The 22,848-nt window shown below is 41.9% G+C and overlaps 2 protein-coding genes across 14 annotated transcripts in view; one reads left to right on the top strand and one right to left on the bottom strand.

Moving 5' to 3' along the window:
* Window positions 1–17,249, top strand: part of RNF44 (ring finger protein 44) — a 45,020-nt gene extending 27,771 nt beyond the window's left edge. For 5 of the 7 annotated variants that reach the window (XM_074292187.1, XM_074292188.1, XM_074292191.1 and 2 more), the window contains 7 exons: window positions 463–639; window positions 883–1,044; window positions 1,151–1,287; window positions 1,509–1,596; window positions 1,981–2,102; window positions 3,014–3,113; window positions 13,015–17,249. In XM_074292187.1, the coding sequence (XP_074148288.1) occupies window positions 463–639; window positions 883–1,044; window positions 1,151–1,287; window positions 1,509–1,596; window positions 1,981–2,102; window positions 3,014–3,113; window positions 13,015–13,080 (852 nt within the window). In that variant the 3' untranslated portion in view covers window positions 13,081–17,249. Of the gene's footprint in view, window positions 1–462; window positions 640–882; window positions 1,045–1,150; window positions 1,288–1,508; window positions 1,597–1,980; window positions 2,103–3,013; window positions 3,114–3,607; window positions 7,092–13,014 lie in introns of those variants that run through there. The other 2 variants (XM_074292192.1, XM_074292189.1) reach the window with 1 other exon arrangement.
* Window positions 17,250–17,659: 410 nt separating this feature from the next.
* The window catches only part of FAF2 (Fas associated factor family member 2), a 75,767-nt gene continuing 70,578 nt past the window's right edge, over window positions 17,660–22,848 (bottom strand). For all 7 annotated transcript variants that reach the window (XM_074292179.1, XM_074292181.1, XM_074292184.1 and 4 more), the window contains one exon: window positions 17,660–17,909. In XM_074292179.1, the coding sequence (XP_074148280.1) occupies window positions 17,727–17,909 (183 nt within the window). In that variant the 3' untranslated portion in view covers window positions 17,660–17,726. The remainder of the gene's footprint in view (window positions 17,910–22,848) is intronic.

Genomic DNA, 22,848 nt, shown 5'->3' with positions numbered 1-22,848 from the left:
GGGCTTTAGGTTTCTCATGAATGAAGGAAAATGGATTAATCAAGTGATAACTTCAATAAACACTGGGAGATATGGATAGAAAACGGAGATAGTCCCTATGCTTAGGAAGTTTACAATGTAATAGAACAAGATTATGCATTGGAGGGTTTGGCTTCAGTGGTCCTCAGGGGTATAGCAGCAAGTTGGATGGTAATGCATCATCTTATCTTTAATATAATTTTCACTGATAAAACTGTATGTGTTAACTAATATTATGAATCATTTGTATCTTAGGTAAAAACATGAGGAGTTTAAACTAAATAGTCTCTCAAGTCTTTTTCAAAATCTTGTAATATAAACCTGCTTCTCCTCTCTCCACCTTACCTGCCCTGTTCCCCCTCACTACCCGTAGAAGATACTGTCCAACCTGGGATGAGGCTCTGACAAGAAGTCCTCTGCCCTTCCATCTTTTTCTTTTTTCAGCTGATCCAGGCGTGTGCCATGCAACAGCTCCCCGTCTCCTACCAGGCGTTCCCCCCCCTCATCTCCAGTGACCATTATATCCTACATCCACCACCACCACCAGGGCCCCCCCACCAAGCCACCCACATGGCACCACTGGGCCAGTTTGTCCCCCTCCAACCCCAGCACCCTCGAATGGTAAGTGTGGGCAGGGGAAGGATGAAGTTTCTTTGCCCAAAGTCCAAGTCAAGATGTCTAAGACAATCCTAAGCCTGGGAAGCCAGACTCTGGCTCCCTGTCCCCTCTAGAAGTCTACCATGTTCTTTCTTTTTCTTGTTTGTTTTCACTTCAGTGAGAACCTCATTGTTTGCCCTGTGTTTCCAGTAGTCCCCTTTTCTCATTGTCTCCTTTTCCCAACTCCCACTGTTGGTTTTTCTCCAGCCCTTGCAGAGGATAGACAATGATGTGGATCTTCGAGGGGAGCAACACCCCATTGGGAGCTTCACGTACCCTGCCTCCCATCACACCCCAGCCCTCTCCCCTTCTGTCCCCCTGCATTACCTCCCTCATGAGCCCTTGCATCAGGAACTGCCATTTGGTGTGGTGAGTAGAAGGTCGGGGGGTGGAGGAGGAAGGGAACGTCCCTGTCCCACCTGGGACGTCCCCTTTCTGTAGAGGTCTCTAGTGACCTTGGCTCCCTCTTTTGTAGCCATACTCTCATATGATGCCCCGGAGGTTGAGCACCCAGAGATACCGACTACAGCAGCCTCTGCCCCCACCCCCCCCGCCACCGCCACCGCCACCCCCCCCACCAACCTATTACCCCAGCTTCCTGCCATACTTTCTGTAAGTACTCAGTGATCCCCACTGACCACTCCAGTGCTGGGGGCTGATCCTATTGGGAACACAAAATTAAAAGCTTTTTATCCAAATCCTTCCCTTGGGCACCTCAGGAACCTTTTACTGGTCCTGACTCTGTGTCCCTCACACACCTTCCTCAGCCACCTCCCTGACTTACATCTCTTGGCATTAAGACCTCAGTCACTTATTCGCCCCTCTCTTTCCAGCTCAATGCTTCCCATGTCCCCGACAGCCGTGGGCCCCACGATCAGCCTGGACCTGGATGTGGATGACGTGGAGATGGAGAATTATGAGGTTGGGATCCAGGGCCTTGTGGGCATGTGGCTTCCAGATGGGGCTGGGGGAATGCAGTGTCTCTGCAAGTCTCTGGAAATATGGAGGGGAAACAAAAAGCACCACGCCAGTCCTGTGCCCATACCTCAGCACCAACCTTTCCCCGTCTCTCCTCAGTCACCTGTCTGGGGCCAAAGGCCCTGGGGATTGCTAACTGCCCTCTTTTTTTTTTTTTTTTTTCCCCTGAGGCTGGGGTTAAGTGACTTGCCCAGGGTCACACAGCTAGGAGTGTTAAGTGTCTGAGACCAGATTTGAACTCGGGTCCTCCTGAATTCAGGGCTGGTGCTCTATCCACTGCGCCACCTAGCTGCCCCTAACTGCCCTCTTTCTGCTGTGCCCTCACAGGCGTTACTGAACCTGGCAGAGAGGCTGGGAGAGGCCAAGCCCAGGGGACTCACCAAAGCTGACATAGAACAACTTCCGTCCTACCGATTCAACCCTGAGAGCCACCAGTCAGAGCAGACGCTGTAAGTATCCCGTCCTGACTAGGCTGGGTCCGTGGGAAGAAAGGATCGCCCATTTCTCCTTTCCTGGGGTAGGCCACTGAAATGGAGGAAGAGGAGAGGCACAGGGGGAGCCATAGCTTCAGCATGGAGAATTATCACATGGCAGGGACAAAGGGGGCTGAGCTGGAGTCAGGAGACTTGGGTGACTGTGGGCAAGTCACATGGAAATGCCCCTAGTTCATCCCTCCCTTATCTCCCCTAGCAAAGCTCCTTAGACCATCCCATACATAGAGTATATAAAGAAGGCCCTAAAACGCTGATGTTGGGAAGGACCTCAGACTACAGAAGGAAGAGTGTCAGGGGTGTTGGAAACCTTAAAACAGAGCACTGGAGCTCAGGAGGGAAAAACATCAAGGCCCAGAGAAAGGACTTGCTTGTCCAAAGCAGCAAGGTGGCAGAGGGAGCAGAGCACTGGGCCGGGAGTCGGGACCAGGCTGGAGCTCAAATCTAGCGGAGTTGTGTCAACTCTGGGCAGGTCCTCTCTCTGTCACAGTTTCTCAGTTGTAAAATAGGACTGAAAGTAAGACTCTGGGTTTGTCATGAAAATAAAACGAGATCCCCTGTAAAGTGTTCACCCAGTGCCTGGCCCATAGTAGGTGCTTAACAACTCCCTTCCCAGTGAGTAAAGGAACGTCCACAGCAGCCCTGGACTCCTTCCCTGGGCCTCACTTTCCTCATCATTGCCCAGAGGACTCTGCTAGGGAGGGTCACCTTCCTCTCTCCAGTTTGGCTTGCTGCTAGTGAACCCTCAGCTTGGACGCTGCCCTCTACTGGAATGAGCGCCGCCATTCGGCACAAAACCACGAGCTGGGAATGACCTTTTCTCCCTCCCCTGACTACTTGGTAAGCCGGCTCCCGTCTCTGTCCTGCAGGTGTGTCGTCTGCTTCAGTGACTTTGAGGCCCGGCAGCTTCTCCGAGTCCTCCCTTGTAACCATGAGTTCCACGCCAAGTGTGTGGACAAATGGTTAAAGGTGAGTAACTGCAGGTTCCACCCTGGGGAGGTGGGGGCGAGCAGAGCCTCGGCACCCCTGCAGCACACGTACACCGCTGGGACCCCCTGGGGTGGGAAGGGGCCTCAGAAGGAGCTCACAGCTCATCAGTTCAGAGCTGGAAGGAATCCTAGAGGCTTGGAGTCCAATCCCTTATTTTATGAAAGATCTTGAGGCCCATGCAAGGGAAGGGTACTTGAACCTTGGGTGGTCTGACTCCAAAGTCGGACTCTTCACTGCCTCTTAGTAAGAGGGTTTTGTAAAGCACTGACTTTGCAGGCAGATCAGTGCTATGGAGCAATGGGAAAATGGCAGACACACAGAACACACTGACACCTAGTGATGTTGCAGGCTGAAGTGCTCTGGGCAGACAGGCAGAGCAGAAGCGGGGAGATTACCAGCTCTTCTCTCTCCTTCACACACACACTCATACTGCAGCCTAATGGGCTCTCTTGGCCTTTCTCTGCCCCCTTCAGGCAAACCGGACCTGCCCTATCTGCCGGGCAGATGCCTCCGAAGTACACCGGGAGGCCGAGTGAGCTCGGTCCCACAGCCCTGGAGGCCCAGAGAATCTTGGGCATGTGGCCCAGGAGTGGGGGAGGGGCCCAGCTCTGTTATCATCCCCCCTTGTTCCCCTGGAGCCCCCTCCTTGAATTGGCTGAGAAGCCGGACAGCGTCAGACCCTGGACTCCCATCCACTCTGGGCCAGGCCAGGCCACAGCCGCCTGTGCCCCCAGAGCGGGGTCTGGGCTCTGGCCAGTCCTGTCCTTGAGGAGAAGAGCTGCTACCCACATGTTTACCAGCCTCCAAAGACTCCTCCCACCTCTTCCCGCCCACTGCTGCCACTGCCGCCACTGCGGGGCTGCCTCAGTATTTGAAACTCGGTGGAGTTTCCTGCTCGGGTCTGTCTCTTTTTGCCTCTTGTTTCTCTCCCCTCCTGCCGGCTCTTCCCTCCCTCCCTCAGGGCAGGGCAGGACATCCTCAGAAATCTGGAGGCTGCTGCCCCCACCCCCACCCCTGGCTGGCTTCTCCTTCCCCTTTCCAGCAGAGGAGCACCTGGTTTCCTCCCTCCTTTCTGTCTTGCAAAGAATGCAAGAGATCATGGAGGAACTGGTGGCCAGATGGGGCGCTGGCCGCCCCTTCCCCCACTCCCCAGCATTGACAGACAGGTGTGCTGGTCGGGCCCACAGGGAATAGGCCTGAACTAGTGTGCCGGGGTCAATGCCACTGGGTTCCTGTCTGCCCCAATGAACTTTTCTTTTGCACTGAAATGGGGTTGATTCTGGCCAGCTCCTGCCTGTCTGCCTGATTTCTATGGACAAGAGAGGATGGGTTTAGAAATCTCTTGACTCTCTCTTGGCCTTGGGGCAGGGCAGTCGTGGAGCAGTCCGGGGAAGACTTCCCCACTCCCTGCACCAGCCACAGCTCTGGAGGATTCCCTCCTCCCCCAGTGACCTCCATCTGTCATGGCCTTGGGTCTGGAAAGGAGAAGTCTGTTCTCACCCGTCTTCCCACCTCCCCTGGGCCCTTGGGTTGGGGCAGGAAGGCCCTCGACACCTTCCTCACCCCTAGGATTACCCAGTTGGGAGATGGGGAAAGAGAGGAGATGGGTAGGTACAGGAGGGCTGAACATCATCCTCATACCCTCATCATCTTCCCAATGCTACATTCCAGCCCATCCTGGCCTCAAAACCCTCCCCCCAGCTCCAGGGCAGTAGAGAATCCAGGCTGGCTCTGGAGGCAGCTGGAAAGATTGTCCATCTTGGGGCAACCAACAAACAGCAAAGCACTGTAGTGGAGGGGAGGTCTTCCCCCTCCTCTCAAGGTGAGCCAGGGGGATTTCCCCTCTCCCCAGGAGAATAGATGCCCTGGACTTGTCCCTGAATGGGAATGGTGCATGGGGAGGGCCACCCAATGCAGGGGTCTTGGCATCTCCTTCCGGATGTGGAAAAGGGGGTGCAAGGCAGGGGCAGGAGGAGAGACGAGAGCTGTCCCCCAGCTCCCAAATTCTCCCCAGCCTGTTTGCATGATGTGTTAAGCAGCAGTTTGTGTTTTTTTTTTTTTTTCCAAAATCGTGTGTGGGGTGTTTTTTGTTTGTTTCTTTGTTCCCCCCCATTTTTGTTTCTTTTGGGGTTTAAAACAAAAACCAAGTGTTAGCATTAGTGCAAGGAAGTTGAGGAGGAGGCCCTACCCCTAACCCTGTAACCTGTGTAAATGTTCACCAATAATATGCATGCGTGTGCGCCCAGGCCAGCCTAACCCAGCCCAGCCAACTGTGGGGCAGGCACGGAACATGGGGGCCAGGGCAGGGTGTCTATGCTCAGCCAATAACTGCCATGCATTGTACTGCACATGTCCACAGACGCCTGACCAGGACCCAAAGCCGTTCCGGGCATTTTATTCTCCTGTTCCCCTTCTTTTAACATAGCCAGGGTGGAGAAATTGAGGAGTGAAGGAATAGGTGAGCCAGGCTCTGGGGAGAGAAGGCTCAATGATTGAGATTCATAGCTCACCAAGAGGCCCTCCTCCCCCAGCAAAATCAGGCCTGTAGCTCCCGGGAGCCCCAATGTCAGGAGGGATGAAATAGCTCAGCTTCCCTCCAGGGGAAGCAGGGAAGAGAGCCCAACTTGCCCCTTTTCTTGGGGTAGGAAGGTATTTCTCCCCATTCTGAGACAGGAGTCTTGTCTCCCTTCTGGCTTAGGGAACCATCTTTGAGGAACAGCATGGTGCCTCCCGGGGCTCCCTTTGATGGGTCCTCCACAGCAGCCAACCCAGACCCTTTGCTCAGTACCACCTCCACCTCCCCCAGCTTACCAGGACACCACCTGCAAGTCGAACTGGGTGTAGGGCCTGGCACATCCGAGCAGGCTGTTCCCCTCAGCCTCCCCTTCCCCAGGCTCCTGTTGCCTCAGGAATGGCCCACACACCCAGTTCTCTTAAACACAGTGGCCCTCCCCCTTGGCCTGGGTGGGGTCCATCTGCTGTGTCCCAGAACTCTCTGGGATCAGCTCCTCTCCTCTCCCTACCCCCACCGCTTGCCACAGAGAACCCAAAGTCTTACTGTATATATTACGCCAGGTGACATTTCTATATTTATAGCCAACAGTGTTGAGAAACCCATCTGTTTCACTCCTCTCCCTGACCCCCACCTTGGACCCCAAAAGGTGAGCCTTCTCACGGAGTCTAACCCATCCACCCCTTCCCTGCCCCCTTACGGTTCCCTGGCAGGCAGATCGAAAGGCTCACAGCTCCTGGGCTGCAGAATTTATCCTGATGAGCAGCTAGAAAAACAAAACAAACAAAAAAAAAAAAATTAAAAAGAGATCCTTGAAAAAGAGAAAAAAAAAAAAAAAGAAAAACCAATATTTAGGATGTTTGTGATTTGCTGACCGCGCTGTAGATGCCACTGTTACCAATGATTTCCTGTGGTGGGGATGGTGCATTGTTTACTGTTTTTAAGTTCTCGCACCCCTGGGCCTGGCAGCTGAGGGCCAGCCCCTCTGCCCACCTGCCCCGCCTGGGGCCCGTGTTCTGTGTTAGAAAGTTTTTATATATATATATATAAATACCTATATATATATATAAATATATATATATAATTTTTTTTGGCTCTGTTACTTGCACATTTTACAGTTACCTCATTTTCCCCATGTATGTATTTGAAAAAAAAAATGCTAATATATAGAGAAAAAAATGGTTCTTAAAAGCTCTAAACGTGTGGTTTCGATTTTGTTCTCTTCCATTCCATTGGACCCATCCTGGTTTGTAGCATTTACCATAACTAGTATGTTGTATTATATATGTGGATACTGATTGAAATTTTTAACAGATTTGTACTTTTTTTAAAAGGAAAGTTGCTAGTTCTGCTTGACCAAGTAGTGCAATCATTATTTTTTTTAATGTTGTGGCTGATTTAACAGGGATATTCACTAATAAATGTATGATGTATACCAACACAGACCCGAGTGCCCCCATTGTGGTGAGTGTGTATGTGTGCATATGTGTGACAGGGAGGGGTGGCTGGGGTCCAAGCTTGGTTAGTTGTATGACCTCTGTTCAATTATTTCAGAGCTTTCTGTCTCAAAATTAAAGGGCTTGGTTGCATAGACATTCTCTGTCCCTAAGATGTAACTGGTGCTCAGTGACCTCCAGGGATGGGGAAGTTTTCATCTCCCTAGATGACCCATTTTCCTTTAGGACAAATCTACAAGTCTATATATGAAACTGCAATCTGGCTTCCCAGCAAAACTCAAGATCTGCTGAGGACAAAGAGAGTAAGTTTAATATTATTCTTTCATCACAGACCTTCAGATATCAATTAATGGTAATGATGATTAATTGATCATATCTTTCCCTACCCTATTTTTCAGGGTTCCACACCCATTTACATGATATCAGTCATTATGTGACATCATAGTCTCTATCCCCTTTCCCAAATCGGTCGCCTTTCTCTAAACAAATGTCAACATATTCTCCCTAAAAATTTACCTAAACTTGAACACAAACTTCCTGATGGCTGACCCAGATCAGAGGACAAGAATCACATCTAAGCAATTGGTGGTATCATCTTTGTCTCCAGTCTCCCCCATTAATCATTACTGAAAAGATCACCAGTTACTTTTTGCAAAGTCCAGTTCTGATTATTCTTTGCTCAAAACCCTTTCAGAGTTCGTTCATTGCATCTAGGATCAAATCTGACTCCTCAAAGCCTATGGCCCTGACCTTATCTCCCATTACCTCCTTACACAAACCTGCTCTGAGTAAACACATAACTCACTCCCCCATCAATCATTCACATTACCCTTTTTCTTTCTTGCTATTTCCACCTTTAAAATGCATCTATATCCCCCTACTCCTCAAAATTCTGCACTTGTAAATATGCAGAAGTCAACTAACACTACATCTCCATAAAGGTTTCCCCAGTCACTCTTCTGAACTCCCAAGTTGGGAGGCATACAGAATTTAGGGATGAAAACAGGAAAGAAACCCTTTCTTCCCACTGAAATGGAAGCTCAGTAGGCCTACATCATTTTTGCAGATGAGGAAATAGTAAGCCCCAAAGTAAAGGGACTTATGTGGGTTCATTTTAAAGTATGACATTTAAGTGACCTGCTATGAAATGTAGACTCCTGATAAGGCTAAGGCTTCCTGAATGATGCTCTGCAATGAGTCTGCCTTTTAATGTACTGGACCACCTCTGGTATATATTGGCAGTGTGACCCTGGCCATGTTATTTTTTAATGTTCTTGCAGTTCTTTTATTTTATTTTTTTCCCTGAGGCTGGGATTAAGTGACTTGCCCAGGGTCACACAGCTAGGAAGTGTTAAGTGTCTGAGACCAGATTTGAATTGGGGTCCTCCTGAATTCAAGGCTGGTGCTCTATCCACTACGCCATCTAGCTGCCCCCTCTTGCAGTTCTTTAAAATTGCAGCAAAGCTGCTGGACTGAACTGGTAAGTTTTCTTGTTTGAGAGTTTTATCAGTGAAATTACAAATTCAGTTTCTGCTCCTACCCTAATTAATTGAAGGAAAATTGGAAACTTTTTAAGATCCAAGTAATAGAGAACATTGGATGGTAAATTTTTGAATTTCAAATTTTATTTTAAAATATTTTGAAAAAGGATAGTTGGGGACAAAGGAATGGTTTGTGTTAAACTCTACACTTCAGAGAGAGGGCACTTGCCCCAGCTGATATGGGATATGTAGTGATTGCCTGGATATAAGAAGCTCACCTGGTCAAAAGAGGTACCACTTTTCATCTGGCTTGGGTCCCCAGCCAGAAGGGAACTTCCAAGGAACAACTTTACCCAGTATCCCGAAGGCTGACTTTGGCTATATGGGCAGCAGCAACACTTGACTGCAATTACAAAAAACATTTTTTCTTTAAAAGTATTCATATTAGATATTCTGTAACACAGATTGTAGAGCAAATACCATTTAAAAAAAAAAAAGAAGATGGAAGCGAGGAGAAAAGTGATATGAGAACAGAGAGAAGTGAACTAAACAGAAGTAGGAACAGTTTGGAATAAGGGAAAAGAAGAAATTCGAATAAGGCCTAGGGAAGAGTGACTTAAAACATGGCTTATGGCAGTAACTAGAAGTCCTTTAGGGTCCCACTTTTTTTTTCCCCCTGAAGCTGGGGTTAAAGTCCAGGGTCACACAGCTAGGAAGTGTTAAGTGTCTGAGACCATATTTGAACTCTGGTCCTCCTGAATTCAGGGCTGGTGCTCTATCCACTGCGCCACCTAGCTGCCCCTTTAGGGTTCCACTATGAGCATCTTTTGAGTTGACCTGGTGGAGTCAGTACAGTTACACTGAATTCTCCCCATCCCCACTCATCGCATCTGTATTCAAGTCTTCTCAAATGCTTGATGCCTTCAGGAAACAAAGGTATCCTGGAGCTAGGTGCAGAAGCCTCAAAACACTTCCTGATTCATTTGGTGGGTAGGATTCTGTGGTAACAAGATTTGTTCTCTCAGTAGAAAGGTGTGTATACACACACACACACACACACACACCCCTATAGGGAAGACTTTGGGGGAACCTAATCTCTCTCTTTGGTCACTTAGTATAGAATTAGAAAAGGTGGGAGGCAAATGCAAGATTATTTTGCAAACATACAGCCTTGGGAAAAGAACTTTCCTTTTTTATGACTCTAAATAAACAGGATCCTTTTCAGTTTTGACATCACATGACAAATTCTGTCTTTGAAAGACAACAGTACCAATTTCTTTAGATAATCTGGGGAGGGAGTCAAAGGACCTAAGAAGGTTGAGCAAAGACTTGCTCTTCCATAAAATAAAGGACTTGGTCCAGCTCTTGTAAGATCTTTCCTGTTCCAAATCCTATAACTATCAATCACACCTTACCCCACTCACTCTTGACTACATGAGTCTGTGTTCTCAGCATTTAATTCTGTTGGGGTCCTGATCTGCAAATCCATTAAATCAAGCTGAGGATGAGGTCAAAGTGGAATTCAGGATAACCCTTCCTTATACAAGACAAAAATGATAATTTGAGACAATCCAACTAGTCTTATTGTCATGCTACATCAAATTACTTTCCACAAGCTCCTTTAAGAGATATTTACTAAAACCTTTGCAGAGCCCCCCCAATAGTGGGAAACTCACAACCTCTGATGTAGTCCTTATCTAACTCTTCCACAACATCACTTCAAATACTTGTGACCATGTGTGTGTTCCCTTCCCACTGAGCACCAAAAAAAATTTTTAAATGTTAGGACTGGAAAGGAGGGTTGAGATTAGACCACTATTTTTTCACTCTCCTGGAATCTACAAGTTTCCAAAAGGGTTCATCTTTATTTTCATGAACTTCCAAATGAAATTTGCCATATCCTTTAATTATGAATGTAGGCAACAATCCACAACAGTGTTAGCAATACCAACGACACTTTGTCATCAACAGAAACTGTTGCAGATATATGGTAGCTAGGTGGCTCACTAGTTGACGGGGTGGACTTGAATACAGCAAAAACACTTGTTAAAGTGCGATTCTGGGCAAACCATTCAACTTTTGTGCCTCAGTTTCCTCACTTGTAAAACAAGAATAATAGCATCTACCTCTCAGTGTTATGAAGCAATGAAGTGCTTTGTAAACTTCAAAGGACTGTAATTATTCTGTCTCGAATATTATATATGCTTGCTCCATTACTTCAAAATTACTGTATTGCAGACCTGCTGTTAGATATATTACCACAATTTTAAAAACTTTTGATAATTGTTTTACCATAACTAGTTTCCTTGGTGATCTAATCTATTTAATTTTATGCGCTTAAAAGTACTATTTTGAGAAGGGATCCAGAGGCTTCACCAAACTTCCAAAGAAGTCCAGGAATGACAAGTGTTAAAAAAACAAAACAAAAAAAACTTCTGTTTTTTCCTGGCATTTTCTAGATGAGGAAACTAGGACCCAAATAAGTGAATTCGCCTGTCACACAGCTGAATAGCAGAAAACTGGAATATAAACAGATTCAGGTTCTCAGGACTTAATACAAAATACTAACAGAACAGAAAGTGGTGGGATTATTTGGGGTGTTTTGCCTCTATTAATGCAACCTAAATCCCCACTAGCTATTTTAATTGCCTGTCATACACTGCTTCATAGAATTTTCAGTTCACTAAAACCTCTCTGGGTCTTTTCCCACTTGACTTACTGTCTAATACTTGTGCTGTTGGATTGTGATTGTTTTAAAATCCATTTACTTCACAACTGATTTTTTCAGAGACCCCAAACTGTCCAGTTACTGGAAGCTTCATTTGGGTCCTTTCTGAAGTTCTTCCCATGCCACCTCCAGCCCTGTCCCATGTGTTAGAAAAAAGCCTATTTCACAAAATAGATATATATTAGCTTGTTCCTTTCTTGTTTGCAAGTATGTGAAGCTTCTGTTGTTAGAACCTGGATAGTAACTCCTCTGTGTAGTTTAGCTATTAGCAAAGTGCTAGGAATATATAAACACCAATCTGATATCTTGATTAACAATCTGGGAGCCAAATTCCTTTATAATGAAATAAATTGTCACCTACTACTCCCCCAGTCTCTCTCTCCCTCCTTCCTTCTCTCTCTCTCTCTCACACACACTTCTATCAGAATGAGAAGCCTTAGAAATCTAGTCCAAACCAAATGGTAAGACAAAGTAATTTGATTGGAGTCACAGTGCACTTTAATAGTTTAGACTTGTTCCAGGACTTGGCAACATCCTTCCCAACCCCCCCCAACAATTTTCCAGCTGGCAGGCTGCTTTAAGATAAACTTGACTTTTGGTTTTTACCCTGAGGCCCATGAAAAAAATATTTTTGGGGGGGATGGGTAAGGGGAACCGCATTTCAGTATAATTTGATTTCCTTATAAATTTCATTTACAAACATTATTTAGAGACTTCACAGACTGCCAAAATGATTCATGACAATACAGGATAAGAATCCAATTGAGACCAATTCTCTTTTTACCAAAGAAAAAGGGTCCTTGAGAAGGGAAATGATTCACATAAAGTCAAACAGTAAATCAGTGATTTGAATTAGGACAATGATTTCAAAGGAGACAGTCCTAGGTTCAAGATCCATATTTCTGTACAATCGAGGCAAACTAATTCAGCTTGGAAATAAACTGGTCAATCTATCTTCAGCTACTTGAAAACTTTCTGCCCTTTTTTCTTAAACTATTCTAAGGGCCATAACCTACTACTTTTTCATCACTACACATTGGAAGAAGCCATATATGAAGCAGAGCTCTCTTTTGTAAGTTCAGGATACCTCAGTTAGAGGATGTTGACCAATAAAAACTTGATGCCTAAAGTGGCAAGGACAAGAAGCTGTTTTCCGTGCTGTTAACAAGTGAGGAGTGAGTCTGAAACTGACCAGACACGATACACCTTTCTGATGAAAAAGCTAAGTTGTTTTTTAAAAAGGTTAAGAGATAGCAATGTGGTACAAATACTGCTTAAATTACCTATATTACTACTACTTTACCTTCAATACTCAAAAAGATGCATTATTTTATCAGCATACTTATGACTGCTTTCATTCTTTAAAAAGGCAGTATTTCCTGAGTTGCTATGGCAAAAAGTTACCCGAGAGTAAACCTTCTGGTGATGAGCCTCATTTAAGTAGACTATTTGAGTAGCCCTCCAGCTTCGTAGGACTTACCTTCTAGAACTTTCTCTGTAGGTATAGGCTTCAAGCACCCAGGATCAACTTCTTTGCACAAGATGAATAGGTAGGACCATGGTAGAACTATTTCCTATGGTAGTAGGTAGAACTATTTGGGGACTCAAAAGTAAAATACATTAAGCAGAGTAACAAGTAAACATGCAACAACATCTATTTATTACTATTTCTTCCAATCTCATTTTTTTTTTTCCTTTACAGTTAACACACAAACATCCTCCCTTAAAGTTCTACTTCAATGTCTCCTTGTGGAGTGGAGGTAATTAAGTAGTTGGAAGTCATTCCAGCAGAAGATTCCACCAAGATGAAAAGACTTGAAGGAGCTTAACCAAAGTACCAAACTACTGCAGTGTTCTAGAGAAGCTCATCACTAGAAGGCTAGCCATCAAGTAATGATTATTTTTGCCCACAGCAAAACAGCAAGTACCTTGGATGGCATGAATGTGTTTCTGTCTGGACATTAAACACAGTAATAAAAATGATGGATCTTGTGAGTACTGAGTAACAAATATAGGCGGATAAATGTTTCATCAGCATTTATACTATTTTTTTTTTTCTTTCCAAGTCTAGTCAGGAATTTTGCTTTTTTTTTTCCTCCTCAATTTATTCATTTACACCTGTGCCATCCTATTACCTGATGGCAACTCAATTTTCAGGAGGAATCACTTACCCTATAGTTTTCCCAAAGAGTACATTAATTTGATTAGAAAAAAATCTTTAACTGACTCTTGGTTTCCTTTATAATATTAAGTATTTTTACTTTATGTGTTTTAAAACATAGGGATTCAAAGACTTCACATCAAAATGTCAAAGGGATTTATAACCCAAGGTTAAGACACTGCTCTAGAGAGCATAATTTGTAAATTAAACTTTACTATATAAAATGTCAAACGTTGATCCCAAAATGCCATAAATTATTGAATTGCTTTTACATTGGGTTAACAGTGAATGTAAATACTTGACCTATTTTGTAAGTTAACTAATGTTTTACGCTGATAAATGCCGGGGAAGCTGTTTTGATTTACACTAACAGAAAATGTCAGAGATTTTTCAATGTATAATGTGTCAATGGGAAAAGTTAGCTCAGATTCAGTCATGTAAATTTCTTGCACAGGGCTACTGGCATGAGAGGCAATAAAAGCAAAGGCAAAGCACCAATTTTTTTTCTTTTTAACTATTCTCAGAAAGTCAAGGCAAGTGCCAAGAGTTTGTTCCTGGGCAGTGAGTTCTTGCCAGAGATTACAATCAAACTCATTTCAAAACAAACAGAAAACTCCTCTGTAAGAAAATGTTCCCATTCTAGCAGCAGATAGCATTCATTGATCCATCATAATAGAAACGGGTAAGGAAGTGGGGGAATTAAGTTCAGGTTTTAATTTCATAAACGATGGGAGTGAAGTTCAAGTTTTCATTTGATATATGCCAGGTGCTAATCTACACACAAACCACATCCCATCAAAGAGCTCATTAAAAATAAATGAGGTTCATTATTACTGGAAATGATTCAAGGAACAGATAAAATTTTTTGAAGGCACTGTTTCAGTAGGGAACATCCTTCATAGGTTGCATAGGATTTAAAGATGAAAGGTCCTTAGAGATGAACTTATCTGAAATCCCCTCATTTGACAACAGAAGGAAAGTGAAACATGCAAAGGGAAAATGATTTTCCAGAGGCCATCAGGATGGTGAAAGAGGCAAGAAGAAACTCATATACTCTGAATCCAAATCCACTATACCAGTCTGAAAACTTCTGAGCTATTATCAGCCACCTCCTCCCCCCAAAAGGAACATATCTATCACTTCTCAGTCCCTTCCCTCCCAGACAGAAGGATCCATTGCTACTTGTGCACTTTGTTATAAAACATTTAATGTTAACCTACAATACAATGTAAACTTTATGAAAAAAATTTTAAGTACACTAGATTTATTCAGTAAATGACCACATAACTATTCAGGTGCAGTATATAGGTAGGGTCATTACATCCTTTTCAGGATAGGTTTCCCATTGCTGCATTCCTCACAAGTCTTTTAATAATAAAAAAGGTGTAAAGTGAAGCCTCTTGTTTGAGCACAAGATGGCAACTCTCCATTCCATTAATTCTGCATTCAGGGGTTTCAATCCCTGCTTGGTCACTTTCTGCAGCTTTTTCTTGGGCCTTGGCACCATTTGCAATTTTCATAATGACTGCTCAGTTGAAGGTTCCAAGTTCTTTTTAGGGGTTCTTGCATTTGATAGGTGTTTTTTTTTTTTTGTTTTTTGTTTTTAAAGATTATCCACTGTTATCTCATCAATTTCTGACCCGGTTCAAACATGGAGAGAGAAAGAAATCTGTTGCAGATATTCTGCAGATGTGGAAGTAAAGGCTTGGAGGGCTGAATGTTAGTATGCACAAATCCAACAGATTCCAGGTATCTCTGGTCATGTTCCAATGGTGGTTCGGCTGGATCGGCAACCTCAAAATTGAGAGTACTTTAGACCTGAATTGAACTTTATTCTCTCCTCCCCCCAGCTACTGTTTGACTCTGGTAAACAACTGCTCAAAGATCCCAGAGATTATGTGGACACTGTTCAGCATTCCCTTGTAGTAATTACGGCCTCCACTCTCTATACCTCGAGTTCCACTTCAGTAATATTGTATTGGTATCACATGCAAAACTCAAGGGAAGGAAACTACCTAACAACAGTAGAACAAGAGTTGACCTCAATTTGAAAAAGGGAACACGATTCAGGCAGTTTCCTTAAGCCAAAAGCAAAACAAGGCAAGGTCCCCAAAAGTAGTGACTCTAAAGATCTTGAATTCCAACCCAATCACCTTCACCCAATCACACAGCTATCAAAAAGCAAGAGAGACAGAAGGGAAGAAGTCTAAATGAAGTCAGAGGTTTAATAAAGGAAAAAAACTGGGAAAAAAAAAAGATCAAATAGGTTCCATCTCTGAATTAACATTATCATCTGAAAAACATCAGAATTTAAGATATTTACTAACCTAACTTTCCATGTCCTGCTGAAAAGATACCTGTTATACTCCAAGCAGGGAGGCTGGCTCAGGATTAAAAAATTATCTCCTATTTAGTCTGACATTAACAGACTTCATACAGGGTTGAATGAAGAACTTGGCTTGTGTTTCTAAAAGTCACCGTGAAGACAGCTTTTAGGATATATGCTTATAGTTTGTGTTCTTTTAATCTAGTCTTAAAATCATAGGAAACTAGGCTGGAAAATAATATTAAGTCCAGGGAAACATTTTAACTCTACCAGAGTTGATAAATCAGATATGGTCGCATATGCCAAAGCCAATGAGCTATTCACAGAACTGTTGATGACTCTCCAGTGGTCCCGTACTCTGCCCCCACTGATGACATCCCTGATTAAAGGGATGAAATGAACACTGATAATGTGGAGCATAAAATAGCTGCCTTAAAGTTAAATAAAAGATGCAGCCTCTGGAGTCTTAAGTCCAACAAATTAAATCCTATCTTGATCTGAATATCTTGGGCCCATAGCATGCTGGGGCCTACAGTCTCAGTAGGTTGCATCTCTACCCACAGTAGCCATTAATTTCACTACAGAATATTTTGGGTCACCCATCACCTCACACTGGTCTCAGTGACCTAAATTAGATTCTCACTATCCTTAACTCAACCCTGACCTAGAGCTTCAGGTATTTAACACATACACAGCCTGTTATCTCTGGTCCAAGGGCCCTATGACTCCAACACAACATTCAAGGGACAAAAATAAAATTTCTTGCCTCAAGCAAGCATCTACAGGAGAAATATACATGCCTTCTACCCTAGGCATAGAATTCCTGCCCAGGTTCCCTTCAAGGCTTTTATTTCTTTTGTACTTAAAAAATAATAAAGTCACACTGCAACACACATACACTCAAACAGGGTAATTCCTATTTCTATGAAGGATCAACCCTGTAACCAGAAATCTCTGGGGAAAAAGGAATGGAATAGAGAATGGGATAGGAGGAAGTAGGAGTGAGGATTCCTGTATAGTAACAGGAAAGCTAATATCCTTTGGTTCAGACTCCAAACTAATCATCTGATTGAGACCTCTGAAAAAGCTACACTTGTGTGAGTAGTATTGTGTGGTACTACATAGATCCTGAGTGGGCCACAGAGTTCACCCACTGATTCACACTCAACAGTGTATGCATGGGAGTGGGCTTGAAGTACAAAAACATAGACTAAAATAGCCTCTCTGCAGAGCTGTGGAGAACAAGAGTGGGCATCAACACAAACCAACCCATGGAGTCTTTATTACACTATGTAGGCTAAGAAACCCAGGACAAAAATTTATCTGGTAAAGATTGGCTCTTTAGCAAATAAAATCAAGGGAAAAAATGCCAGTCCCATTCCTTTGGTCTTTACAAAGTAACAGTAAAAAAAAAAAAAAATTTATATAGTGGAAGTTGAAGAAACACCTCTGTCTGTCCCTTCTCTTCCCTTAATCTCCTCTCCATAGAGGCAAGAGGAGCAATTCTTCAGTAGATGTTGGGATATAGTTGGTTGTTGGTGGTTTTATTATTTTTCTATAAAAGCTATAAAGAATGAGAACAGGTGAGGGAGTGTCCCATCCCACCAAAAGGGTTATGGGTCAATCAGAAGAGGCATTCTCTCTTGTATCCCTCCCTGTGAATGGAAAGCAGGGGCTCGGTACACAGGCAGGAGGGAAGCAGTGGGATTGTAGAACAGACGCACTTGCTGGTTCCCTCTCTCATGAACCACACAGGTTGTGGTTGATACAGGCAGCATGGTTTCTGATTCCCAGTCCCCCCCACCCCTGCCCTCTTAGGATGCAGCAGTCTTTTAAAAAAAATATTGTATTATAATAATATGAATTTCTCTTTTTTTCATTTTGTTTTCTTTTGGGGATAGAGGGTATGGGGCTGAGGGCAAAAGCGTCAATCGTCTGTAAGGTCCTGAACAAAAAGCACTTCCGTATGGCTGAGTCCGGCCTCCTGCAGCGTGGGGGGGTTGGGCCACTCCTCTGAAGGAAGGCAGGGCAGCACCCGTCGGGGGAAGTTGGCCTCAATCTGAAACTTCTCAGGGCTTTCCTTCAAGGAGAACAGGAAGTCGTGGATTACCTGCATTAATGACACAGAAAAAGGGAGGAAGATGAGAGAAAAGCATAGATTACTTTCATTTATTCAAGAAAACATGTAGCAAAAGTCTAATTACTCTGAAATAGAAAAATCTTCTAATTTTGATTTCAAAATACGAAACACACTGGGATCTTAACCATGGCCTTTAACATGATTCTGGACTCCAAGTCTTTCAAGACAGCTTTACAAGAAATTTACAGGAAAATTGAGATTATCCATTTAAAACATATAAAAGCGGAAAGTAAAATGTTCTTCTGACAGTTGCTTTCAATATTTCTGGATTTACATACTAGTAGTTATGGAGTTTCATAGAAGGATGAAGCTATAATTGGACCCCCAGTGCTTCACCTGAGAAGAATTTGATTGGTACTTGTTCCAGAAACCTGTTTAGTGATACTTGTTCTGGAAAATGTTAAAATGTAAACCACCTCTATGAATCAATCCTATTCCTTGAGCTATGCAATTCTAGATGTGAGAACACAAAAATATGTAAATATCTGTACAGTGAACTCAGAATTTTTCTAATAACTTTTACACAAATTTATAGCCATTATTGTTTATGAAGCACTTTCCTCAATAATCCCATGAGGAAGATAGTATAAAGATGCTTACTTTACAGATGAAGAACTTAAGCCTTGAGATTAATGGATTTTTTTTAAGGTTTTTCATCTCTAAAGTGGTAGAACCAACACTATAATTTGAGTCTAATGCCTCCAAGGCACTCCAATTCACTATGGTAGGCTGTCTTGTCAATGAAGAACCAAAAGTAAATGTGATAAAGCAGAGAAATTCTTCTTAATGCCAAAGAAGAGACATACCACTCATTAATTTCAGCAAACCTTTCTTTCTTTCTTTCTTTTTTTTTTTTTTTTTGAATTTTTGACTTTTATCTTCCTCCCAGGAGTAATAATTATTATTGCAATTCACATTTCTAAACTGTTTTAAAAGTTACAAATGGCTTTTCTCCCAACAAGAATGTGAGGTAGGTAAAGTTCTTTATAGATGAAGGAACTAAGGTTCAGAGAAAAGTTATTTAACCATGGATATTCAGCTAGTAATTATTGGTGTTGAGATATAAACCTAGGCCCAGAATTCTTTTATTATACTATACTATATTGAAAAGAAGTTCCACAAGCTGACTTTAGAAAAGCCTAGAAAGATATACACAAACTGATGCTGGGTGAAACAAGCAGAACCAGGAAAACATTGTACACAGTAACAAGATTGTGTTATGATCAATTATGACAGATTTGGTTCTTCAGCGATTCAGTGATCCAAGGTTAATTCCAATACACTTTGGATGGAAAATATCTCCACATTCAGAGAGAGAACTGTCGAGACTGAACATAAATCAATACATGCTATTTTCATTTTTTTCTTTTTTCTTTTTTTTGTCGTAATTTTTCTCTTTTGCTTTTCTCTCTCAAAATGATTCCTAAGAAAATGTTAAAAAAAAAATACATATATAATCCCCTCAAAAAAGAAACTTGTTAAGTGTAACTGGGGAAAATAAAATGATAATTATCTGTTATTTAAGTAAGACTACTATATTTGGTTAACTTCTCTCAAATGTCAAGCTTGATATTCCATGATTTAGAGAACAAATACACATCTTGAGTTCTTATTATTTTATAGACTTACTTATGCTTTCCTTCTCTATTCAGGATGAAAAATATTGGTTTTTAACCTGTCCTCAAGTGACAACTTCTAAAACAAATCTTGACCATTTTGGACATTTTTAAATGCATATTACCTATTTTCATCATATTCTGAAGTGTAAAACCTGAAATTGCAGATGGCATTCCAGATGCTTACAAAGGGAGAATGATAAAGTTTCCTTTCCAATACTCCTATTAGTGATCCCTAAGATGTGTTGGTTTTCTATCTTCAGGGAAAAGTAGTTTCAGTAGGCTTCTAGGATCCTTTTCTGGTGTAAATTGAGAAAAGAAATTTGTCTTACAATTTGGAGTATTTTTACCCAAATGCATTTGTCTAATGATCTTCTGCCCCTTTTCTGACCACTGATGTAAGCTTGATAGCATAGACATGGTTTTCATGATCTTTTAAGGTTTAGCATCTGAGGCACTCTTGAAGCTGGTGTCATGCACTTGCTCTTTCAGATGATAAAAGGTGAGTATAAAGGTGCCCTATTTAGTCAACTGGGTTCAATACTTTTAAATAATACAGAATATATGTAACAGGGGTGAAGTTCTTGCTAGAAGTGTGGAAAGAAAAGCAGTGTTTCATGCCCTTATCTGTAAAATGAGTTGAAGAAGCAAATAGTATATTCTAATATTTTTGTTAAGAAAATCCCAAATGGGGTCATGAAGAGTCAGATACAAATGAAACAACTCAACAATATCTTGAAACTAAGGGTCAAAATAAGAGTCAAAGAACAGTCATCATGCCAATGGAGCTAGTAGGAGCCCAGTTTTATAGACTGGGCTGAGTTACTAGATTCAGTAGACAACAGGAGAAACTAGGCAACAAGATGTCATAAATATTAGGAAAGTTGAGGAAAATCCAATCAAACAGGAGATAGAGTGAGCCATCAAGGGATAGTTGCAACCACTCCAGTAGATTGTTCCCCTGTGAAATATTTTCATGGCCAAATCTTCAAAAGGTCCTTAACTACTGTATACCAGAATCTATGCACTCTTCCCCTCCTAAGGTTGTCTCATCATCTGTGCATGTTTGTTGGGGCACTACTTAAAGAACATTCATACAGTTTTTAGCACAAGACTATTCAGGTTTCCTAGCTTATCAAGTCAATAACCTTTGACTGACTTTACAATCTATACTGACTATAGAGTTAGTCTCTTCGGTAGTAGATATTTGGGATAAAATCCTCCGTTTTCATAGATTTTGGCCAGTAACTGAGAACTGGTGGGTAAAGCTACACAGGTGTATAAAGGAGGGAACCAGCATCAATAGAGCATTCATGAACACAAGATGAACTTGAGACTGGCAAAATGAAAAGTCATTAGATTTACTATGTTGCTGATGGCAAAGGGCCTAGTACTATGATTTTTAAAAATCAACTAAGTGGGCAGAAGAGAGCAAAAAGATCTAGAAAGAATGTGAAAGTTCATTTAATTCAATTCCCACATTTTTATACATAAGGAAACAGGCTGAGAGAGATTAAAGAGAAGGGAGGAGAGAGAGAAGAAGGCAGGTTGACTTAATGATTAAGGGGAATCCAGAAAAAAGGATGAAATGAAAAATTTTTTCAGTTCATTTATTACATAAAGGCAACAGTCTACCTATGGGAGAGGGATGGGAAAGTAATAGTACTAATTAATGTCAATTCATTTGACATTGCAGCACTTCATAGTTTCCAAGCAATTTCAAAAAAACAAACTTCCCACCTTACAGGTAAATAAACAGGTTTAGCAGGATGAAATGTTAAGTCAGACTTGGCTCCTCAATCTCCACCATCTGACTCAGCCAATAAATTAAATCCTGTTAATTTTATTTCCATAACTGTCAAAATGACATTCCTCCAAAGTACAAGACTGAGCAAATTATTGCTTTAGTAAATACAAATTCATATATTTGATATTTAAAGACTTTCAAAACCTGGCTTCAACCTACCTTTACAAAAAAAATAGTACCCATTATTTACCTTCATGAATTCTGCTGTCTAGCCTTCTTGCTGTTCTTCATATATGATATTTTATTTCCTGTGATTATACACAAATGATCTCTCACACTTGTAATGAATTTCTCCTTACCTTCACTTCTTAAGAATTTTATTATTTGTGCCCTTCAATGCTCAGCTTAAATACCTTACCTCATATTCCCATCTGGATAGTATTTTCTTCACTGAAATTTCTTGTAAATACTTATGAATATACTAGCTCTCCTCATTAAAATGTAACTCCTTGAGGGTAGTTCTGTTAACATTTTTTGCTTTACTTCATTAGTGCCCAGCACAGCACCTGCATACAACAAGCACTTAATAAATGCTTGTTGGTTGACAAAGGCACTATAATACTTTAAGTCATTTAGATTCAAACTTGAGTTATTCTCTCTCTCAATTCTTGTATTTAATCAACTGCCAAATCTTTACATAATGCATTACTTTCTTCTACTCACACAACTTTTACCATAATTTAGATTTTCATCACCTCTGTCTTGGACTACTAAAACAGTCTCCTAATTGGTTTCTTTGTCTCCAGTCTCTCCACAAAATTGCCAGATTGCTATCCCTAAAACACAGATCTATGTCACCTCCCACTCAAAAAAAAAAAAAAAAAAAAAAAAAAAAAAAAATCATCAATGGCTCCTTTATGCCTTTAGTGAAAATATAAAATTCCCAAGCTGGCATTTATGTTCTCCACAATACAAGTTCTGTCTTAGTTCATTTTATCCCTTTATAGTAAAATTGGTTCACTAGCTATTTCCCATTCATGAGATTCTATCTCTTGTCTCCATGGCTCTGTACTAGTATTTTCCTTTATTTAAAATACATTCTCATTTCACTTCTACCTTTTAAAATCCCTAGCTTATTTCAAAAGGCTGTTTATACATCACCTACTACAGGATCTTTTGTGATATCTGAGTGTTAGCACTTTTTCCTTTGAAATTACTTTGTATTTATTCTTTATATAAATGTTGTATTCCCCAGCAGAATGTAAGCACCTCGAGGGCAAGCACCTCCTTATTACAAGGGATAAACATTTAAAAGATGCCTGTCAAATCACACTGACCAATCTTCACATACTCATATAGCTAGAACAAGACAAAATTTCATCCATGCTTTCTCCCAAGTCATGTAGAAATGGGAATATTTATAATAGTTTGGTTTTTTTTGGTTTGTTTGTTTTTACAGAAGCTACTGAAGCAACCTCCTGTAGCTAGGGCTGAGTTTTCTTATGCACTTGATTATTGGGATCATGATGCTACTAAAGGGGAAAAA

Source organism: Sminthopsis crassicaudata, chromosome 2 (assembly GCF_048593235.1).
Source record: "Sminthopsis crassicaudata isolate SCR6 chromosome 2, ASM4859323v1, whole genome shotgun sequence".
NCBI classification, from domain to species: domain Eukaryota; kingdom Metazoa; phylum Chordata; class Mammalia; order Dasyuromorphia; family Dasyuridae; genus Sminthopsis; species Sminthopsis crassicaudata.
This window is presented reverse-complemented; position numbering and strand designations above follow the sequence as displayed.